The sequence below is a fragment of the Aquarana catesbeiana genome, linkage group LG03, assembly GCF_042186555.1.
Source record: "Aquarana catesbeiana isolate 2022-GZ linkage group LG03, ASM4218655v1, whole genome shotgun sequence".
NCBI lineage: Eukaryota > Metazoa > Chordata > Amphibia > Anura > Ranidae > Aquarana > Aquarana catesbeiana.
Genome location: NC_133326.1, coordinates 672,107,703 through 672,130,308, shown reverse-complemented (window position 1 = coordinate 672,130,308; position 22,606 = coordinate 672,107,703). Strand labels below are relative to the sequence as shown.

General features: G+C 42.9%; 1 protein-coding gene across 1 annotated transcript in view; it reads left to right on the top strand.

The window, feature by feature from the left end:
- The first annotated feature begins 6,135 nt into the window (after positions 1 to 6,135).
- LOC141134721 (uncharacterized) overlaps positions 6,136 to 22,606 on the top strand; it is a 32,177-nt gene continuing 15,706 nt past the window's right edge. The window contains exons 1-3 of the mRNA XM_073624158.1: positions 6,136 to 6,222; positions 8,298 to 8,678; positions 13,062 to 13,112. Of these exons, the coding sequence (XP_073480259.1) occupies positions 6,186 to 6,222; positions 8,298 to 8,678; positions 13,062 to 13,112 (469 nt within the window). The 5' untranslated portion in view covers positions 6,136 to 6,185. The remainder of the gene's footprint in view (positions 6,223 to 8,297; positions 8,679 to 13,061; positions 13,113 to 22,606) is intronic.

Here is a 22,606-nt window from a genome sequence, read left to right as displayed (position 1 = left end):
GGTTAGATTAACCTGAACTTCATGTATGAGGATATTTTTGCCTTTTGTTATACCTTAAAGTGGATGTACCCAGTGAATAGCCTTAGATGATACACAGGGATGAAACAAATCCTTCTACATAAGTTTTACATGTATATCTGCTGTCTTCAGCTTTATATACTGTTTAGAAAGTGCACGTCCTGTTAGAATTTCCTCTTCCTGATTCACCTGTGGGTGTGGATTCTTGCCATACACTGTGAGACAGCTGATTGGTAGGAAAGGCACACACCCCCTCTCCTCATAGGCAGAGACTTGCAAAGCCGTGCTGTGAATAGACCAGCTCTCTGCTAATCTATTTATACAGTGAGGGGAAAAAGTATTTGATCCCCCACTGATTTTGTACGTTTGCCCACTGACAAAGAAATGACCAGTCTACAATTTTAATGGTAGGTTTATTTTAACAGTGAGAGACAGAATAACAACAAAAATATCCAGAAAAACACAGTTTACAAAAGTTATAAATTGCTTTGCATTTTAATGAGTGAAAAAAGTATTTGACCCCTTCGCAAAACATGACTTAGTACTTGGTAGCAAAACCCTTGTTGGCAGTCACAGAGGTCAGACATTTCTTGTAGTTGGCCACCAGGTTTGCACACATCTCAGGAGGGATTTTGTCCCACTCCTCTTTGCAGATCCTCTTCAAGTCATTAAAATGGATGTAAACCCGAAAAAAATTTTTTTTAGATGTCATAATGTAGAGTATACGATTTCCTATCATTTGAGCCCAGTCTTACCACACAGAGTTAATCCAGCTCTGAGCAATCCTCTTTTATTGTTCAGTGAGATAAAACTTGACAAACAGAGAAAAACTTTGTCAAATCCTCCCCCTTGCTGTGAGTGACAGGTGATTTACATCTCATGCACTAGCCTAAGACACATGCATTATTTTTTAATTCCCTCCCCCACTCCTTTCTTCAGCAGCTCTGCAAGGATTGGCTGTTCCACACCTCACTATGATTTGGCATGCTGAAGTCATGTGATTACTTTCCTGTCTTTTCACTGGATGTTAGAGATCATAGCAGAAGTTCAGTGTTAGAAATACACAGGAGAAAATGCATATTGACAAGGGGAGTGTAGAGGTGGGCGGGGAGTCTACTGACATCACGACTCCACCCACCGAGCTCCAGACAACAGACCCACCCACAGAATCTGCAGTTTTTTGGGTCTCATAACAGACAGAGGGGAGACATTTGACAGGTAAAGATACATGCAGGAGGCATGTATATCCTTATAGATAACCCCTATGGCAGTAGTTTAGAAAGCATGACATTGGGTTTACATCCACTTTAAGGTTTTGAGGCTGACGTTTGGTAACTCGAACCTTTAGCTAGCTCCCTCCACATATTTTCTATGGGATTAAGGGCTAGGCCACTCCAGGACCTTAATGTGCTTCTTCGTGAGTCACTTCTTTGTTGCCTTGGCCGTGTGTTTTGGGTCATTGTCATGCTTGAATTCCCATCCACGACCCATTTTCAATGCCCTGGCTGAGGGAAAGAGGTTCTCACCCAAGATTTGATGGTATAGGTCCCCGTCCATTGTCCCTTTGATGTGGTGAAGTTGTCCTGTCCCCTTAGCAGAAAAACAACCCCAAAGCATAATGTTTTCACCTCCATGTTTTGATGGTGGGGATGGGGTCATAGGCAGCATTCCTCCTCAGTGTGGTGTGTTACCAATTGTTTTCCTGGTGACTATGGTCCCAGCTGCTTTGTGGTCATTGACAAGATTCTCTGAGAGAGTTTAGTTCCGCTTTAAGACATTAAAAAAAAAACGCAGCAACCAGTACACTAAGGAATGAATTTATAAAGAAAAAACGGTAGCACACGTCTAGGTAGGTAGGATTTTTGTGTATAGGTAAGGTAAATTTAGGCAGTTCTGGGCTGATTCCTCGCCGTTCTCATGATCATTGAAACTTCACAAGGTGAAATCTTGCATTGAGCCCCACACCTAGGAAGATTTTGTGTTTCTTCCATTTGTGAATAATCACACCAACTGTTGTCACCCTCTCACCAAGCTGCTTGGGGATGGTCTTGTAGCCCATTCCAGCCTTGTGTAGGTCTACAATCTTGTCCCCGACATCCTTGGACAGCTCTTTGGTCTTGGCCATGGTGGAGAGATTGGAATCTGATTGCTTCTGTGGACAGGTGTCTTTTATACAGGTAACAAGCTGAGATTAGGAGCACTCCCTTTAAGAGAGTGCTCTTAATCTCAGCTCGTTACCTGTATAGAAGGCATCTGTGAGCCTGAAATCTTGCTGATTAATCGGGGATCAAATACTTATTTCACTCATTAAAATGCAAATCAATTCAGAACTTTTTTGAAATGCGTTTTTCTGGATATTGTTGCTGTTAATCTGTCTCTCACTGTTAAAACAAACCTACCATTAAAATTATAGAAGGATCATTTCTTTGTCAGTGGGAAAATGTACAAAGTCAGCCGGGGATCAAATACTCCCCCCCCCCCCCCCCACTGTAGCACCCTCCCTGACACAAAATTCAGCCTGGTTTTATCACAGTTGACTGAGAACTTGTCAGTTATCATGCTGATAACAGAAGAACGGAGCAGGAGAAAGCTACGGGACCCAGGGTTTTGAAGAGAGAAAAGAGCATATTGCTAATCGCACTAGCTACATAAGGGGTCTCCAAACTACGGCCCTTCAGCTTTTTGCGGGACTACACATCCCATGAGGCATTGTAAAACTCTGACATTCACAGGCATGATGCGAATTGTAGTTCCTGAACAACTGGAGGGCCATAGTTTGGAATCCGTGAGCTACATGTTTGTAGCTTAACCGCTTGCCGACCAGTCGCCGCCATTATACTGCGGCAAGGTGGCACAATCACGCGAATCAACGTAGCTGTACGTCGGCTCGGGAACTCACTAGTGTGCAAGCGCTCCCATTGGCCAGTGGGGGAGCCAATCAGCGATCGTTTTCGCAGTGACAGAACGTGTAAACAAGGCAGATCTCCGTTCTGACAGGGGAGATCACACAGATCCTGTCTTTCTGCTAGGCAGGAAGATGGATCTGTGTGTTTCCCCAGTCACACCGTCCCCTATACAGTTAGAAAACACAAACAAGGAACACATTTAACCCCTTGATCGCCCCTGATGTTAACCCCTTCCCTGCCAGTGTCATTAGTACAATGTCAGTACATATTTTTAGCACTGGTTACTGTAATAATGTCACTGGTTCCCAAAAAAAGTGTCAAAAACTTCGGTTAGGTGTCCGATCTGTCCGTTGCAATGTCGCAGTCCCGCTAAAAAGCATTGATCAATGCCATCACTAGTAAAAAAAAAAAAAAAATAATAATAAAAATTCCATAAATCTATCCCCTGTTTTGTAGACACTCTTACTTTTGCGCAAACCAATCAATATACGCTTATTGCCATTTTTTACCAAAAATATGTAGCAGAATACATATTGGCCTACACTGATGAATACATTCGTTTTTTTACTTTTTTTTTTTTTAAAGTGTTTACAGCAGAAAGTAAAACATGTTTTATTTTTTTTTCAAAATTGTTGGTCTTTTTTTTGTTTATAGCGCAAAAAATAAAAACCGCTGAGGTGATCAAATACCACCAAAAGAAAAGCTCTATTTGTGGGAACAAAAAGGACATAAATTTTGTTTGGTTACAACGTCGCACGACCGTGCAAATGTCATTTAAAATGAGGCGGTGCGGTATCGCAATAAATGGCCTGGTCAGGAAGTGGGTAAATCCTTCTGGGGCTGAAGTGGTTAAATATTGATATTTGCACTGAAAACTGTAATTTTGGCTAACTTTTTGAACTGTGGCAGTAAAAATGTGGCTCTGTCAGTAATTTTTTGTGTCCTGTCCAGTAAATTTCACTATGGGAGGTTGATAACCCTGTCTGTCATCCTAGTGCGCATGCACGTGCGCTCCTTCCCGTATTCCTATGGTATGAGTCAATAGCAGGTTCCCGTTAAAGGAAGCCTTGCTGCATGTAAACTGCTTTCCTGAAACGAGTGAGATTGTTTGAAGTTTCCCTTCATGACTGCACCAACAAGTTTTTAGGGTCCTATCGGCTCTTTAGTAAGCCTTTCTAAACTGAGACTGCAGAGTGCACCAGGACAGTTGTGTTGTCATTTTGACAATCAGGTCCTGCTCTGTGTGTGCTGGCAGCGGCTCCTGAAGCTAGGCTGCTATTTTTTTAATTATTTTTTTAATTTAATAAGTTGTTTCAATGCAATCCCTTATCAACTCTAATTAGTACTTATAAATTGTCCTAATTACCTTTTTTTTTTGGCTGATTTTTTTTCCTACCATTCCTATGCATACTATGTCAGTAGTTTGGAGAGAGTGGTGCACTGGGAAATGCATATTTTTGTTTCCTCTTTGGAGGGTACGCCATTTATATCATTCCTTGTCCTACATAGGAGCTCACATTCTAATGTCCCTACCACTGTCATACCCCCAAATACAGCCAAATAATTAATCTTTGAGTTTTTTAAGAGGGCATGTACAATTTGCAAGAACCAGTCCTGCTGATGGTGGACTTTACTGGCACCCACATGAGACAGAGTCCAATTCACAAAAAGTATCAATCTTTATTCACAACCTTTTAAAAATAACGCTCAATGCGTTAGCAAATCGTTTAAACGAATAATGTCACAATATGGTATACACTATATTACCAAAAGTATTGGGACATTAAAGTGGCTTTAAACCCTGTAAAAAAAAATGTAACAAAAACCCCGCAAAACAAAGGCATCATGAGCTAGTATGCATAGCATACTAGCTCATTATGAATGACTTACCTGAGATCGAAGCCCTCACAGCGGTCCTCATTCACTGCTTCAACGGTCGTCATCTCCCCGGGGGGGTTACTTCCGGGTATCGCGGCTCTGACGCTGTGATTGGCTGGAGCCGGGATGACGTCACTCCCGTTCATGCGCGCGGGAGGCGCTGGTAACGGCACAGTAAAACTGAATCAACGGCACGTACATGCCATTGCTTCAGTTTTGCTTAAGTGCGCATGTGCCGATGACGTCGGCACATGCAAATACAGGGATATCTCCTAAACCGTGCAGGTTTAGGAGATATCCAGTGTAGCTACAGGTAAGCCTAATTATAGGCTTGCCTGTAGTATAAAGTGGTTGTAAAGGGTTTACCACCACTTTAACTTTAATGGCATCCCAGTCTTACTCCGTAGGGTTCAATATTGAGTTGGCCCACCCTTTGCAGCTATAACAGCTTCAACGCTTCTGGGAAGGCTGTCCACAAGGTTTAGGAGTGTGTCTACTATGGGAATGTTTGACCATTCTTCCAGAAGCACATTTGTGAGGTCAGACACTGATTTGGACGAGAAGACCTGGCTCACAGTCTCCGCTCTAATTCATCCCAAAGGTGTTCTATCGGGTTGAGATCAGTACAGTCAAGTTCCTCCACCCAAAACTCGCTCATCTATGTCTTTATGGACCTTGCTTTGTGCACTGGTTCAAATCATTTGGTGGAGGGGGGATAATGGTGTGGGGTTGTTTTTAAGAGGTTGGGTTTGGCCCCTTAGTTCCAGTGAAGGGAACTCTTAAGTCGTCAGCATACCAAGACATTTTGGACAATTTTATGCTCCCAACTTTGTGGGAACAGTTTGGGGATGGTCCCTTCCTGTTCCAACATGACTGCACCAGTGCACAAAGCAAGGTCCATAAAGACATGGATGAGCGAGTTTGGGGTGGAGGAACTTGACTGACCTGTACAGAGTCCTGACCTCAACCCGACAGAACACCTTTGAGATGAGTTAGAACAGAGACTGCAAGCCATGCCTTCTCGTCCACATCCAGTGCCAGTAAAGTCCAACATCAACAGGACTGGTTCTTCCAAATTGTACATGTACTAGATAATTTGGATGTGGCAGAGGTCTCCATGAAGCCCCATGCAAATGATGTCTGGGTGGAATTTAAAAACGGGATCCAGAACTGGGAGGCTGAGCAGGAACTAGTGACCAAACACTTAGCTACCAGGTAAAAAAAGGGGTTAATTTTTTTTACCTTTTTTTTTTGTTTAGTGTGTGTGCTGTTTCTGGCGGATGCTTTCTTGTCTATAAGGTGGGGGGTGATGGGTGACCTTATTTTTATTATGTCACTTCAGAATGTGTCTCAGTTTGTTTGCAGTGGCTGCAGCTGGAGGTCATGCTACCGGTGTCCCTCATTATCCTGCTTCTGACAGGTGAAACAATCCAGGGAAGGGATTTTCGGGGGTATCATTTACAGGGGTGTCTCCTTCTAAAATCTAAGTTTTGGTTATGGCTGGATGCTGGGAAGTTGAACTGTCTAACGGCTTCTTATATTACAAGGTCACGTCAGCCTAAATTTATATGTCAACTATGGATGGAGACAAGTGTCATCAGCCACTTGATGACTTTTTTTGGGGAGGTTGCCTTAAAGGGACTTTCTCAAAAGGGAAATAAAATTTGGCCATGTATTTGTTCCAAATATTGTAACATATCTGCTATTTGCCATTTTCTGTGTCATAGGGCGTACACACGGTCGGACTTTGTTCGGACATTCTGACAACAAAATCCTAGGATTTTTTCCGACGGATGTTGGCTCAAACTTGTCTTGCATACAAACGGTCACACAAAGTTGTCGGAAAATCCGATCGTTCTAAACGCGGTGACGTAAAACATGTACGTCGGGACTATAAACGGGGTAGTGGCCAATAGCTTTCATCTCTTTATTTATTCTGAGCATGCCTGGAACTTTGTCCGTCGGATTTGTGTACACACAATCGGAATTTCTGACAACGGATTTTGTTGTCGGAAAATTTTATCTCCTGCTCTCAAACTTTGTGTGTCGGAAAATCCGATGGAAAATGTCCGATGGAGCCCACACACGGTCGGAATTTCCGACAACACGCTCCGATCGGACATTTTCCATCGGAAAATTCGACCGTGTGTACGGGGCATTAGAGTGGACCTGCCATAAGAGAGTTATGGGGACTGCTATCTTTCTTCAGGTGGTATTAAACCCAAAAGCAGAAATGTATTATATTGCAACTTACCAATTCTTAGATGTCATGGTTGCTTTGTTGCTTTCTTGCAGTTACAGGGAAGAGACAAACCATTTAACACTGACAAGGGTACTTAAAGTGTAAGTTCACCTTTACAGAAATCTGTAAGGTAAACTTACAATGGACCCCCTCGGTCCCCCTTTACCGGTGTCTCACGACCCCTCGCTGTCAGACACCGGGACGCCGCTCCACTGTCCCGGGGATTGAAAATCCCTGCAGCCTAATCTCCTATTCGTACCTCTCAGCCGGTACGTGTAGGAGGCATTCTAATTGGTCAGAACCTTCAAATGGACAGTGCTGACCAATCAGAATCTGCCTAGCCTGTCCTGTCAGCGCTACGAAGAGAGGAGAGAAAGCCAGGATGATTTTGAATCCCCGGACCGGTAAATCAATGTCCCGGGACTACAGTAAAGCGTGACCAGGAGGGGGATCCAGTGTAAGTTCACCTTACAGATTTTCTCTGTAAAGGGGAACTTGTCCTTTAAAATCATCACCTTTTATATAATTATATAAAAAACATTGTCCTAAAAGGAAAAAAAAAAAACTGTTGCTGTAACTGCTTGTGTAAACACAGTGTGAGCTCGAGTTTGGCTTTAATTTGTGCGAAAAAAATTAAAAAATTTAAATTTTACATTTTCTGGGACAACATGATCACTGCTGATTTATTGTGTTTGTTTATTTTTTGATCAAAGTAAGGCAAAGCAGAATCCAGGGCATGAGCAGACAGACAAACCCAATGATTAAGCACAAACGAAATGTTCAGCAGTCTGTTTAAGTGCTTTGTTATAGGACAGGTGTGGTGTGAGCTACAGCAAGACCTGAGCTGTAATGTGGAAAGATGACCATCAGGTGGCACAGGCTTTATGCTGGTCATTACAGTATAACATGGCTAAAACTCAGCAGAAAAATAGTGAAAACAAGCTGAATATAACATTAGAAAAACATCTGGTAAGATACAAAAATATAAGTATGGATGTAGAAGTGGGTGCAGGGTATAGGGCAGTGATGGCGAACCTTGGCACCCCAGATGTTTTGGAACTACATTTCCCATGGTACTCATGCACTCTGAAATGTAGTTGAGCATCATGGGAAATGTAGTTCCAAAACATGTGGAGTGCCAAGGTTCACATTCACTGGTATAGGGTGTTCTTGGCAGCTGTAACTTAAATCAGCTTGAAGTGGCCTGCAGATCATAGGGACCAAAATAATCTTACACTGCATTTCTTTTCCAGGTTTTGTGACACCATGGAATGTCACCCAGTTTCCGGAGTTCATTTCTGCTCATGAGCAAACTCAACTTAACCTTGAATGCACCTTTGACCAGAGATCTCCTAAGCCTACTGCCGTCACCTTCATGTGGTCCTGGAATAACGTCAGTGTCTATGGCTTCACATCGAAACGGGGAACCAATGGGAGCAACATAACTGAACTTCAGGACCCCAGAGTGAGCCTGGAAACAGATTGGGAAGGCACCAGCAATTTGACAATAAGGAATTCGATGCCCGGTGACAATGGACTGTACGTGTGCTTGGTGATTATACACACACCCCTCCCCATAACCACAGGAAAGGGAAAAGGGACACGGGTTTTTGTGCTGAAGAACCCAGAGAAAGGTGAGTATGACTGAAGGAAGCTGTTGGGGAATGATTATGGGAGCTCTGTTGTAGGGCACATTAGGTGTCACGTACATTCTTGCTTCATGGCTTAGTGCAGAGGTCTACAAACCTGTCACTACAAGGGCCACATCCTAAATTTTTAAAATATTCACAAGCTGAAAAAATGTTTTTATAAATGAATTAATACAATTTAATGAGTAAATAAACAGGACCAGAAGTCCCCCCTTCACATCAGAAGTCCCCCTCCAATTACATAAGATGTCTTGCCTTCACATTAGAGCACCCCCTCCACTTCATACCAAAGTTCTACTTTCACATCAGAAGCCCCCTCATCACATCAGAATCCTCCCCATCGCCTCAGAGTTCTTACTTCACATCAGAGTCCCATTTCACTTCAGGGTCCCCCTTCATGTCAGAATCCCCTCTCCCATCACATTAAACATCCCGTGTAGTGAAAAAGAAAAAGCTGCCCTATCAAGTGAACCAAACTAAAACTAAAACCAACTACAGCTGCTAGCACACAACAAACCAAGACGCAAATAGTATCAAAGTATAAAAGTGCAGCGCTAGTCTATATGTGAAAATAAACAAATAAACAAATATGTGACTCTATATGGCAAAAGTCAAGTGATAAAGGCACAAAAAACAATGACATAGCAGGAATGTGCAAGTTAGTGTCTCAGGAAAGAATGACAATCCCAAAAGTCTATAAATAATTAAACCGGAATATATGGTAGATGCGTCCTACTGATCCGGTAAGAGTACCCACCTTTTTTCTTGAAGATTGGAGTGTCATTGCAACTTGTGGTCGCCTCCTTACAAGTGTCCACAGCCCCTCCAAGACACTGTCACTCCCCTGCTTGGGAGAGGATCTTCCGGTTTAATTATTTGTAGACTTTTGGGATTGTCATTCTTTCCTGAGACACTAACTTACACATTCCTGCTATGTCATTGTTTTTTGTGCCTTTATCACTTGACTTTTGTCATATAGAGTCACATATTTGTTTATTTGTTTATTTTCACATATAGACTAGCGCTGCACTTTTATACTTTGACATTAAACATCCCTCCTTCACATTAGAGCAGCGCTCTACACATCAGTGTCCTCCTTCACATCAGAAGCCCCCACTGCAGTAGAAGTCCCTCCGTCACATCAGAGCCCTCATTTTACATCAGAAGTCCCCCCCTTCACATCAGAGCGCCCCCCCCACTTCACATCAAAGCCACCCTCCTAACATCAGAGTCCCCCTTTCACATTAGAAGCCCCCATCACATCAGAGTACCCCCTTACATCAGAATCCCAATCAGAGTCCCCCTTACAACATCAGGGTCCTTTTTAGATTCCCCCTACATCAGTATTCCAATCAGAGTCCCTCCTTGCATCAGGGTCCTTATCTGAGTCCTTTCTTACATCAGCGTCCCCATCGGAAGCAGAGACCAACTGACCTGAATCCCCAGTCTGTGCACTGAGTCTCAGGATACGCCACTGACCCTAGATGCGGACTGGATAAAATGTCATAGTGGGCTGGATGTGGCCTGTGGGCCATAGTTTAGGTACCCCTGGCATAGTGGGACACAGATAAAGAGAAAACTGTGCAGCCACTGACATTTGAACCCCCAACCTGCCTAGTTCTTTCAGATTGGTGACTTACCAAGTAGGGATCCATGGATGAAGGACAGCAATAGTTAGCTCCTATGAACTGTATTGGTCCTGACAGATGACCTTTAAAATGCAACATAACTTTTTGATTTACTTTACCCTAAAACCCCATAAGCAGTAAACCGCACCACAATCTCCTCAGCCCTAAAGCTTTTTAATGCTGGTTTGGCGTATATAGATTTAAGGCACAATAGCAATCCTTCTAAATCTTCATTGCCTATCCAGGCCCCCCCGGGGCCAGGGCACCATTGCCTCTGGGGCAGAGTTCAGTCATTTTAAAATTTGTCTGTTCCTATTTATAAGGTGATAGAATCTTACTTTTGCCAATGTTTTCACTATGGAAGGTTAATTTAGCATTATTTGTGGGGCGCCACTGCTGATAAAGCCCAAATACTTGCATGCCTCCCAGCCATCCCTGCTTGTTTTGCTCCCACTCTGGCTCTCAATGATCTAGCATCCCTCACTCCTTGGTGGAAGTCAGGGAAGCACAAATGGCTTGGTGGGATATCATTTCATCTCGGGGTTGGATCCTTTATGTTTTGAGGAGTGTGAAGAATTGGTCTCCAGTTACTTTTGAAAGGGTTGACAAAGTTTATCTAGTATGAACTCTGGGGAAAAAGGGATTAGGGCACAGCATACCCAAAGAACCATATGTAGAATTTAAATCCTACTGATGCCCCGTACACACGGTCGGATTTTCCGATGGAAAATGTGTGATAGGACCTTGTTGTCAGAAATTCCGATCGTGTGTAGGCTCTATCACACATTTTCCATCGGATTTTCCGACACACAAAGTTTGAGAGCAGGATATAAAATTTTCCAACAACAAAATCCGTTGTCGGAAATTCCGATCGTGTGTACACAAATCCGACGGACAAAGTGCCACGCATGCTCAGCATAAATGAAGAGATGAAAGCTATTGGCCACTGCCCCGTTTATAGTCCCGACGTATGTGTTTTACGTCACCGCGTTTAGAACGATCGGATTTTCCAACAACTTTATGTGACCGTGTGTATGCAAGACAAGTTCGAGCCAACATCCGTCGGAAAAAATCCTAGGATTTCGTTGTCAGAATGTCCGAACAAAGTCCGACCGTGTGTACAGGGCATGACAGTTAATATAGAAAAAGAACTTTAAGTCAGGCCGACACTCTGCATTCTTCTGACCGTAAAGCAGTTACAGCACATGAACTCCCTGGACGAGGCAATAGACTTCTTACCATTTCCAAGCTTGTACCCAGCTTTTCCAGACATTCTTCCAGCAGACGTGATACCTCTCTGGTGCTCCTATCTAGGTTCCACCTTCATTCCTCCTGGGTAGTCCCTCTGTCAAAGCAGTTCAAGCTTTCAGGCCCCAAACTCAGGCTTTCCTTCTTCAAGCACATGTCCTCCCAGGAAGCAGACCATGGAGGTCAGAGAATAGCTGCACACATGCCCTTCCTAGAAAATGCCTTTGAGGCAAGAGCGCTTCCAGAAGGTTCTACCAGATATTTTTATCCTTCCCAGCAACAATAAATCTCCTAGTGGTTGGCCAGGGAGGTATAACTATTCATAACTTATTGAACCAAATCATATGGCAATTTTCAAAGTAAGTGATACATACGAGAGTGGGTAACACAAAAATACTAAATACATTTTACATTTTTATTTTACATTTACAATAAATGTAAAATAAAAAATGCTGTGTTTCCAGTGATACATGCCTGGGTTTAAAAAAGAAACATACAAAGTTATAACAAAATGATAATTTTTTTGGATCCACGTTAAAAGACAACTGTAAAAAATACGGATGCAGCCATTGATGATGGTGTCCTTTCCTGAATTTTCCAGTTTCTGTACTTTTTCAGTCACTAATCATGAACACATATGCTGTGTGATATGGGGAATGTTTAGCTCTCGTGGTAGATGCACTTTTGAAGTGAGTTCCCAGCAGTCCGAACTATTTTTAATGGGTCCGGTAGTCCAATTTCATTAAACAGAAAAAAAGAAAGTCCTTACACACAGATTTTCAATGCAGGGGTTCTTCTCCAGCAAACACAAATAACGAAAAAAAAATACTAAGCCACCTGGCTCCTAAGGCTCACTTAGCCTTGGTTGCAGTACCTTGCCGCGTGGGCCCGCTCCTGCCCTCCAAACAGCACTCCCTCCCCCCGTGTTTTAGAGGTTCAAGACCTCCTCCAGCCCCCTGAGCCTGCTAGCTGCCGCAGCTTTCTGGGCCTGCTGGACCCTCTCTTGGTCTCCCAAGCCCACGTAGTTGTCCTGACTTTTCCAGTCCTTTGGGCCAGACATCCCCCACACAAGGGATGCAGTCTCTGATAGGAACAACCCAATCTCTTGGCAAGCTCTGTCTCTACAAAGCAGCAACTGCCCTTAGTTCTCACCAGACCATCATTCTAAGGGCTATGGACACACACCCTGCTGGTTTTCCACAAAAACCGGACACTGGGTTTGAGATCTTTCTTCTCAAGACACTTTGAAATCACCAAACTACAGAGCCCAATCCAGAAATACAAAAATCCAGAGAAATCTGTAAAAACAGTTTTCTCCGTCATAATCTATACTCCAGAGTCCCACATGCTGCAAACCCAGTGTAGTTTTTCCAACCATTCTCTAATCTCACACCTTGGCAAGCCCTTGCACTGTCACAGTAGATAAGAAGTCCTGATTTGATAAGGAGCCATGACTTGACCCTGACTTTCCTAATCTGCATATTTGTTTTAGATCAGCGTCTTCTAAATTATGAAAAGCCAGAGATTCTGACTTCTTGTCCAGGTAAGTGAATGCTTGACCTCACAAATGGTGTTTTGGTGGAATGGGCAAAAGTTCCCAAAGACGCACTCCAAAATCTTGTGAAAATTCTTTTCAGAGGGGTTGAAGCTGTTATAGCCACAAGGAGTCAGGCCAACTCCGAACTAATGCCCATGGTTTTGGAATCAGATGTCCAACAAGTTATATAGGTGTGATGGTCAGGTGTCTACATATAATCTAACTGGGTAGTATAGTTGTATTCTAAATGATAGGACTGGATAATAAAAACTAGAGTAAAAATCAAACTGCTGAAAAAAGTATTAGATAAGCTAGTATTTTCGGAAGGAATGGTCAGCAATGGCCGCTCCTCCCATTAAAACATACTTTGCAGTGTTTGCTTAACTAATACTCCTGCAAACAGTTTGTCAGACCTTGGAACCCTTTTAGTTGCATGATATTGCTTTGAAACTCACATGTGTAACTGCTAATTGGAACACCTCTTTGATGGCTTTTACCTACTGCTAATTAAAAAGTTGACTTCATAAGACTCAGATCTATGACCGTGTCTGTTATTGTGGTTTATTTACTTTGTAGCCTTTTCATGTGATGCTTTTCTCTCCTTTCAAGTTTAGTGCTAATCAGTTATATTTAGAAATTTCAGCAACTTCTCATTTCTAGCTCAGCGCATTTATATTTTCCCTTTTTGGCTTAGCATGAAATGCATACTTTTCTTAGCTATCTACTAAATGTATGTATTGATTGTATGTAAAAATTATTTAAAATATTACGTTGATGTGTTTTTTTTTTTTTTGCTCTGTTAGCATTTAAGCTACTCTATATGGCCAAATGCATGCAGATACCCCTCCAGATTTTTGAGTTAAGATGTTTCCAGTAATTACATTGCATATGCTCCAGCATACAAAGACATTTTAAACAATTGTTTGCTTTCACCTTTGTGGCAGCAATTTGGGGAAGGCCTTTTTCTGTTCCAGCATGAATGATCACTTGTGCACAAAGCCAGCTCCATGAAGACATGGTTTGACCAGTTTGGTGTGGAAGAACTCTAGTGGTCTGCACAGAGCCTCCATGTACTGGACGGGCCTCAACCCATTACAACCCTTTTGGGGAAATTGGAACACCCATTGCGGGCCAGGTCTTCTTATCCAAATAAGTAAGTACCTGACCTCATAAATGCTGTTTTGGCGGAATGGCCAGAAATTCCCCAAAACACTCTTGTGGCAATCCTTCCCACAAATATTGAAGCTGTTATAGCCACAAGGGGTTAGGGCTACTCCAATCTAATGCCCATGGTTTAGAAATGGGATATCCGACAAGTTCATATAGGTGCGATGGTCAGGTGTCTACAAACAGTTGGCCATGTAGTGTACATGGGTAGGATATTTGTATTGCTAAATGATAGGCCTCATTTATAAAAACTAGCATAAAAATCAAACTGCTAATCATAGTATTGCTCTTATTTTCCAGCAAATTAAAGATAAATCTTGATAGATTGTTTTTTTTTTTTTGCTCTAGTTTACAGTTTTGCTGATCAGTATGGTCTGGTGACATGCTCACAGCTTTCAATCAATATATACATGTAGTGGTACCCCTGTAAGGGCCGCAGATGTTATCAGGTCCTGCACTATAGGGCAGAGGCAGCCAGGCACACAGCGATAGTTTATACACTCTGGCTCATTGATCAGTCTAGGGGTTTGTCTTTTTCTGTATTTAATTATTATTCATTATTATTTATTTATTTATTATTATTATTATTATTATTATTTATTATTATTATATAAACTAGGGAGGGGATCAAGGGTGGGGCAGGATACTCCAAAATGCTGGGACAAAGGTGTCAGAGGGCAGTTTAGACAATTGCAGCACAGTTTCTTTTCACTTACGGCAGTGGACTGTGAGATATTTGTAAAGCAACACAGTCAAACTGGAACAGTCTTCAGATTCATAGTTAGGGACCATGAAGCAACTTGTAGAACAGGCTAGACTGGAACAGTCTATAGGTTCATGGCTGAGGACCATAAAGCAGCTTGTAGAACAGATAAGAGTCTCCCCTTAAAAAACCCTGAAACAGGATCAGTCGATAGGTTCAGCTTCTTGTAAGTAGCTCAGCATCCAGTCCTAGGGCTCCAGGGGCAAACAGCCCCTGTCCTCCTTAGCTCATTGATCTATCCCCACAGGGGGAGAAGAGACAATCCTCTCAGGGCACCAAACTATTTAACAGCACTCACAGCCACCTTCTGGGCACAGCTCCCCTAGGGCCCTCCTTAATATTTAGGCTGGTTACTTGCACCCCTTTAGAAACTTCAGACTAGGTAATTTTCAACGTTTCAAAAGCTTTACCTAATGGATAAATCAACATGATGGCAATCGCAGGTAACAGTTTGAAATAAAGTGAACATATTTCCCTAGGATCCCTAGTCCCTTTTTGGCAGAGCCCATACTTGGCAGAGTCCAGGAATGGTATCTTCAGGAAGGCCTGCAGGTTCCAGCAATCCTTCTACATCTTGCTGGCTGTCTGTGTCTTTCCTCCCATACAGACTGTGTCCTCTCTCTCTCTCTCGATCTCTCTCTCTCAAGATCCTCTCTCTCTCTCTCACTCTCGATTATCTCTCTCTCGCTCAAGATCCTCTCTCTCTCTCTCTCTCTCAAGATCCTCTCTCTCAAGATCCTCTCTCTCTCTCTCTCTCAAGATCCTCTCTCTCGAAGAAGAAGAAGAAGAAGAAAGATCCTCTCTCTCTCTCTCTCTCTCTCTCTCTCTCTCTCTCTCTCTCTCAAGATCCTCTCTCTCTCTCTCTCTCGAAAGATCCTCTCTCTGTCTTGAAAGATCCTCTCTCTCTCTCTAAAGATCCTCTCTCTCTCTCTCTCTCTCTCTCTCAAGATCCTCTCTCTCCCTCTCTCTCTGTCTCTCGAAAGATCCTCTCTCTTTCTCTCTCTCTCTCTCTCAAGATCCTCTCTCTCTCTATCTCTCTCTCAAGATCCTCTCTCTCTCTCTCTCTCTCTCTCTCTCTCTCTCACTCTCGATTCTTTCTCTCTCTTTCTCTCTCTCTCAAGATCCTCTCTCTCTCTCAAGATCCTCTCTCTCTCTCTCTCTCTCAAGATCCTCTCTCTCTCTCGAAAGATCCTCTCTCTCTCTCTCTAAAGATCCTCTCTCTCTCTCTCTCTCTCTCTCTCTCTCTCTCAAGATCCGCTCTCTCTCTCTCTCTCTCAAGATCCGCTCTCTCTCTCTAAAGATCCTCTCTCTCTCTCTCTAAAGATCCTCTCTCTCTTTCTCTAAAGATCCTCTCTCTCTCTCTCTCTCTCTCTCTCTCGAAAGATCCTCTCTCTGCATGTGAGCTCCCCTGGGTCTCGGTCCTTGTCCCTTTTATAGCACACAGGAGCAGAGGGTCAGACCCTAGATCACTACATGCCTATAAGCAGACCTAAATGAACAATCATTGCTCCTCGGGCTACAGCAGGAGGCAAAAACTGCATTTACCTTGCAGCCTTACTAGGAGGATGGCACATACAATTTTAAAGTAGATCTAAGAGTTTAGGTCTTCTAGCCTAGGATTCTACCTAGTGCCTACAGAAGCCATTTGGTGCATTTGCTTCACACAACCACAGCTAAAAAAGAAGAATGCCTTAAATGTCAACCTAACTTTTATGCTAGGTTCTAACTGCTGCAATCTGATTTTGATCTGACTTTCAGTGTGATTATGTAATGCTACTTGGATGCTACTCTGATAAGTCTGCATACTCTATGGGGCCAAAATCACGCTGGAATTGCACCAAAGTAGTACAGGAACCTTTTCTAAAATTGCTCCATGTTGAGTCGCATTGATGTGAACTGACACCATTGAAAACAATGTGATTTACATGTCATTGTCTTGCAATTCTGTGTGACTCAAGTTGCATTTGAATTTGCATTAGTGTGAACCAGGCCTTATTCCATTTTCAAACACTAAACCTCAGCCCAACCTTTAACCTTTAACTGAACCTTATCCCTCAACACTACCCTTTACCCAAACCCTAGCATTCAACCCAACCAATAACTTCAAATCCTAATCCCATCTGCCACTCCAATTTTAAACCTACCCTAATCCTTAGTCCTCAACCAAACTACATCTCCACCTAAACACTAAACTACAACCTATCCCCTATCCACAAAATGAACTCAAATCTAACCCCTACCTGTCAACCCAAATGTTGATCCTTCATCCTCACCCTAACCTTCCACCTAACCTCTTACTGGTGATAGATAGATAGATAGATAGATAGATAGATAGATAGATAGATAGATAGATAGATAGATAGATAGATAGATAGATAGATAGATAGATAGATAAGGACAGTCAATTTCATGGTTCATTATATACGGTAGTAGTTAGTTACATTCAACTGGGCTTGTTATGTAATGTTGAAGAAATGTTGTAGCTTGTCCAAGCTTCTTCATGGTTCCTTGCTCTATAAGAAGACTTGTCTCCTTCTCATAGAAGAAATGGTAGCATCATCTTGATGAGTTTATTGGCTATTGGCTTCTTTGCATACCACCTTTGTGCATGGAGGAAAGGGGCAGGAGGAGAAGGAGAAGATCGGTTCTCTCCTCTTCTATTCATGTGAGGAAGGGGAACTGTCAGTGCAGTCTCTGGGCTGTATGAGAGAGATGCTCCCAGCTCAGAGCCCTGCGGCCATCAACCCCTCTAGGGCCCCCCTCTATGGCCCAGTCACAAGTGCGACCTTTGAAAGCCAGGTAGTTCCACCACTGATGAAAGTTTTTATATGAATTGAATAGATGTTAAAAGAAAGGGACAGGGACTAATATTTTACATTAAGGCCCAAAGAAGATTTGATACACCACTGCTTTGTAGACATCATTGTGGAAAATCCAGGGAGACCAGAGACCAAGGAGATTGTAATATCGTAATTGAACTCTTTGAATAACTTTAGAGACATTAGGGGCCATAGTGGACTTCCATTTAGAGGTAACAGTTAGCTTTGCTGCTTTTAAGACATGAGTGACAATGGGCCTAAATTGCAAGGGCACTGAGTTTATTCCTATATTGAGTATAGCCATTTGTGATGTTGGTGGGATGATCAGACCTGTAACCCTAGCTATTAGAGAGAATACTTTTTTCCAAAAACTCCTCACTCCTTTACACCTCCAGATTACACGCCTCTTTCCTCACACGCCCTCTAACAGTTGGGGGATGAGCCTGGGTAAATTTGCACCAGTCTAACTGGAGTCAAATAAGTCCTGTATAGCATTTTCAACATCAGCTCCCAGTGGTTTACACAATGGGAGAAGCAAAAATGAGATTGAATAGCCGATTGCCATTCTTTTATTGTATAAGGGGTTTCTAGATCTTTTTCCCAGTTGAGCATATTTGAAGATTTTTGAAAAATTCCACAAAATTGTAGTTGATTATAAAACCATGACAGTCCCTTAGGCCTGTCATGGTTAGACATCAAGTATGACCAAGATTCCCCATGTATGTTATAATGTATATTCATATTTTTATTATGAAAATGGGTTATTTGGATGTAGGAGAATGATGGGGGACTAGGTTGTTTCGATAATAGTTCTTTGTAGGTCATTATTCCTTCCTTTAGCCATGGTAATACCTGTAGATTGGGAATTATGTATTCATAAATTTGCGATGGGAGATCAGTGCATTTGACCATTGAGTCCTGGGGCATTATATCATGTAGTTTTTTCCAAGCTAGTAGTGTAGCTTCTATGGAAGGGAGAGTCTTATAGGTTAGTGTCAAGTTAGTCAAGTGTGACAGTAGCAGAGATTGTTGATTGCCGATTATATATTTTTCAATTTGTACCCACAACTTGTCTCAAATTGGGTCAAACCATGCTTTAGCTTGGTCTAAGCGGGCCGCTAGATAATAGTTTTTGAGATTCGGAAAGTTCACTCCACCTCTAGTCTTGTGCTTCAGTAGCATGGTAAATGAGATCTTGGCCATTTTTTTCCCCATATGAACTGGAAATGGAGCGAGTACAAAGAAGGGCAACAAAGCTAATAAAGGGTCTGGAGGATCTTAGTTATGAGGAAAAGTTGCGAGCACTGAACTTATTCTCTCTGGAGAAGAGACGCTTGAGAGGGGATATGATTTCAATTTACAAATACTGTACTGGTGACCCCACAATAGGGATAAAACTTTTTCGCAGAAGAGAGTTTAATAAGACTCGTGGCCACTCATTACAATTAGAAGAAAAGAGGTTTAACCTTAAACTACGTAGAGGGTTCTTTACTGTAAGAGCGGCAAGGATGTGGAATTCCCTTCCACAGGCGGTGGTCTCAGCGGGGAGCATTGATAGCTTCAAGAAACTATTAGATAATCACCTGAATGACCGCAATATACAGGGATATGTAATGTAATACTGACACATAATCACACACATAGGTTGGACTTGATGGACTTGTGTCTTTTTTCAACCTCCCCTACTATGTAACTGTCTGAACAGTTTATCCACTTCTTTAACCACTTGCCACCCGCCATATAGCAGAATGACGGCGGCAAAGTGGTTTCAATATCCTGACTGGGCGTCATATGACGTCCTGAAGATATTGAGCTGATGCGCTCCCCTGGGGGCGCACATCGCGGCAATCGTTATTGCGGTGTGTCAGTCTGATGGAGACTCTTTACCACGTGATCAGCCATGTCCAATCACGGCTGATCACCGTGATTGGACATGGCTGATCACGATGTAAATAGGAAGAGCCAGTGATCGGCTTTTCCTCACTTGCATCTGACAGACGCGAGTAGAGGAGAGCCGATTGGCTGCTCTCCTGACAGGGGGGGGTCTATGCTGATTGTTTATCAGCACAGCCCCACCTCAGATCCCACCCAGGACCACCAGGGAAGCTGCCCAGGACCACCAGGGAAGCCATCCACACTGGACCACCAGGTATGCCCCCTAGACCCCCAAGGAAATACTAATCTGTGCCCAGGCAGCTGCCAATCAATGCCCAGGCAGCTGCCAATCAGTGCCCACTCACAATGCCTACCAGTGCCACCAGGGATGCCTATCACTGCCTCATATCAGTGCCGCGTATCAGTGCCCATCAGTGCCATCCATCAGTGCCCAGCAGTGCCACCTAGCAGTGCCACCTATCAGTGCCCATCAGTGCCACCCATAAGAACCCATCTTTGCAGCCTTTCAGTGCCCATCAGTGTCGCCTATCAGTGCCCACCAGTGCCACCCAGTGCCACCCATAAGTGCCAATCAGTGCCGCCTATCAATGCCCAACAGTACTGCATATCAGTGCCACCCATCAGTGCCGCCTACCAGTGCCCATCAGTGCCGCATATCAGTGTCCATCGTCAGTGCCTGCTCATTGGTGCCACCTCATTGGTGCCACCTTATCAGTGCCCATCAGTGAAAGAGAAAACTTATTTACAAAATTTTTTTAACAGAAACAAAAGCAAAACTTTTTTATTTTTCAACATTTTCGGTCTTTTTTTATTTGTTTCGCAAAAAATAAAAAACGCAGAGGTGATCAAATACCACCAAAAGAAAGCTCTATTTGTGGGAACAAAATGATAAAAATTTAGTTTGGGTACAGTGTAGCATGACCGCGCAATTGTCATTCAAACTGCGACAGCACTGAAAGCTGAAAATTGGTCTGGGCAGGAAAGTGTATAATGCCTCGTTTCCACCGAGCGGATCGGTTCGGGTCGGATCGGTTTGGAAGGCCTAGAATGGTCCGGCCTATTCAGGCGAGCGTTTCCACATTACCAATCAGTGTAATGTATCGTAGCTCCGCCCTAACCGAACCGTTCCATTTTCTATGGCCCCACATCTGAAGCAGGACCCTGAATGGAACGGTTCGGTTCGGTTGTATGGGCTGCTTTCATAATGGAAACACCCAAAATAGCGTACCGTACCGAACCGAACCAAACCGATCTGCTCAGTGGAAACGAGGCATAAGTGCCCTGTATTGAAGTGGTAAAGAAGTGTTCTGGTATAATTATTGGTATAGATCTGAAATGGTAAATAATCTTAGGTAAAAGGATCATTTTCATAGCGGCAATCCTTCCTATCCAAGACAGTTCATATTTGGATATGTGTTGTAGGTCTTGTTTAATAGTCCCGATTAGTTTGGGAAAATTATGTTCATATGTGAGTTTAGTCGGTGATGTCAGTGTAACCCCTAAGTAGATTATTAGATACCCATTGAAAGGGAAATAGTTATTTCAGGTGGTTTTTTAATGTCTTTGTAAGCCCTATAGGCAGAATAGAGGATTTATTTGAGTTGAGTTTGAAATACGAAGCCAAGTCAAATTCGTCCAATAACATTTGTACCTTTGCTAGTGATGAAGCCGGACTGGTTAGTGTCAATACAACGTTGTCCCCAAATAATCCAATTTTGTGGGAACAACCTCCTATTGCTATACCTGAGATTGAGTCGCAAGATCTAATGGCCTCCGCCAGGGGCTCCATTATTAAAGAGAAGATCAGAGACGAGAGATGACAGCCCTGGCGGGTACCATTAGTTATGTGGAATGGGTCAGAGAAAATATTTGACGTGAATACTCTAGCTGAAGGTTGCGTGTATAACGCCATTATAGCTGAATAGATAGGGCCGCTAAGGCCAAATTTTTAGAAAGTTGCACTTAAGAACCCCCAGTGCTCCCTGTCAAACACCTTTTTGGCATCAAGCGTCAGGATTACAGTGGGGGTCCCTAGAGTCTCTGCCATATGTATAAGGTTGTAGAGTCGTCGTGTGCCGTCAGGGGCCTGTCGGCCCTTCACGAAACCCACCCGATCAGCTTTGACTAGTTGCGGGGTGATGATGGCTAGACTATTTGCGATAATATTTGCATAGATTTTTAAGTCGGTGTTAAGCAATGAAATCGGTCTAAAGTTTTGAGGACAGTCCGGCTTCTTCCCTGGCTTTGGCAGAGCTACAGTAGTGGCTTGTAGCATCTCCTCGGGAAAAGAGGCAGTTGTGGCAGCATAATTAAACAAGTTTTTTAAATGTGGTATGAGAATCTTTGCAAAGGTCTGATAGTATTCTGCAGTGAAACCGTCGCTTCCAGGGGATTTAAGAGCAGGAAGCAACTTGATTGTGTCTAATATTTCCTTATCTAGTATCAGTGAGTTGAGTTCATCTAATGCCTCTTTACTGAGTGTGGGCAGAGTTACAGAATTTAGAAAGTTATTGATAGTGATATCAGTAGGTTGCGGGATTGTAGGGTCTTTTGCTAAGTTATATAGATCACTATAGTATTTTTGGAATGCGTTGGCAATTTGGTTTGGGTGATAAACCATCTGTCCTGTATGTGGGTCAGTGATAGAGTTTAGTTTGGAGTTTTGTTGTCTCTTACGTATGTTGTTAGCTAACAGTTGGAGATTGTAATATCATAGTGTGCTAAAATTTGTTTAAAATGTAGGATGACATTTGGAAGGAATAAAGTTGTCAGGATTTTATTGCTGTATCTCTGTTGGGTACATTTTCCCTCACTTCCTGTTCTGGCATTGAGACAACAGGAAATGGGGGGGGGAA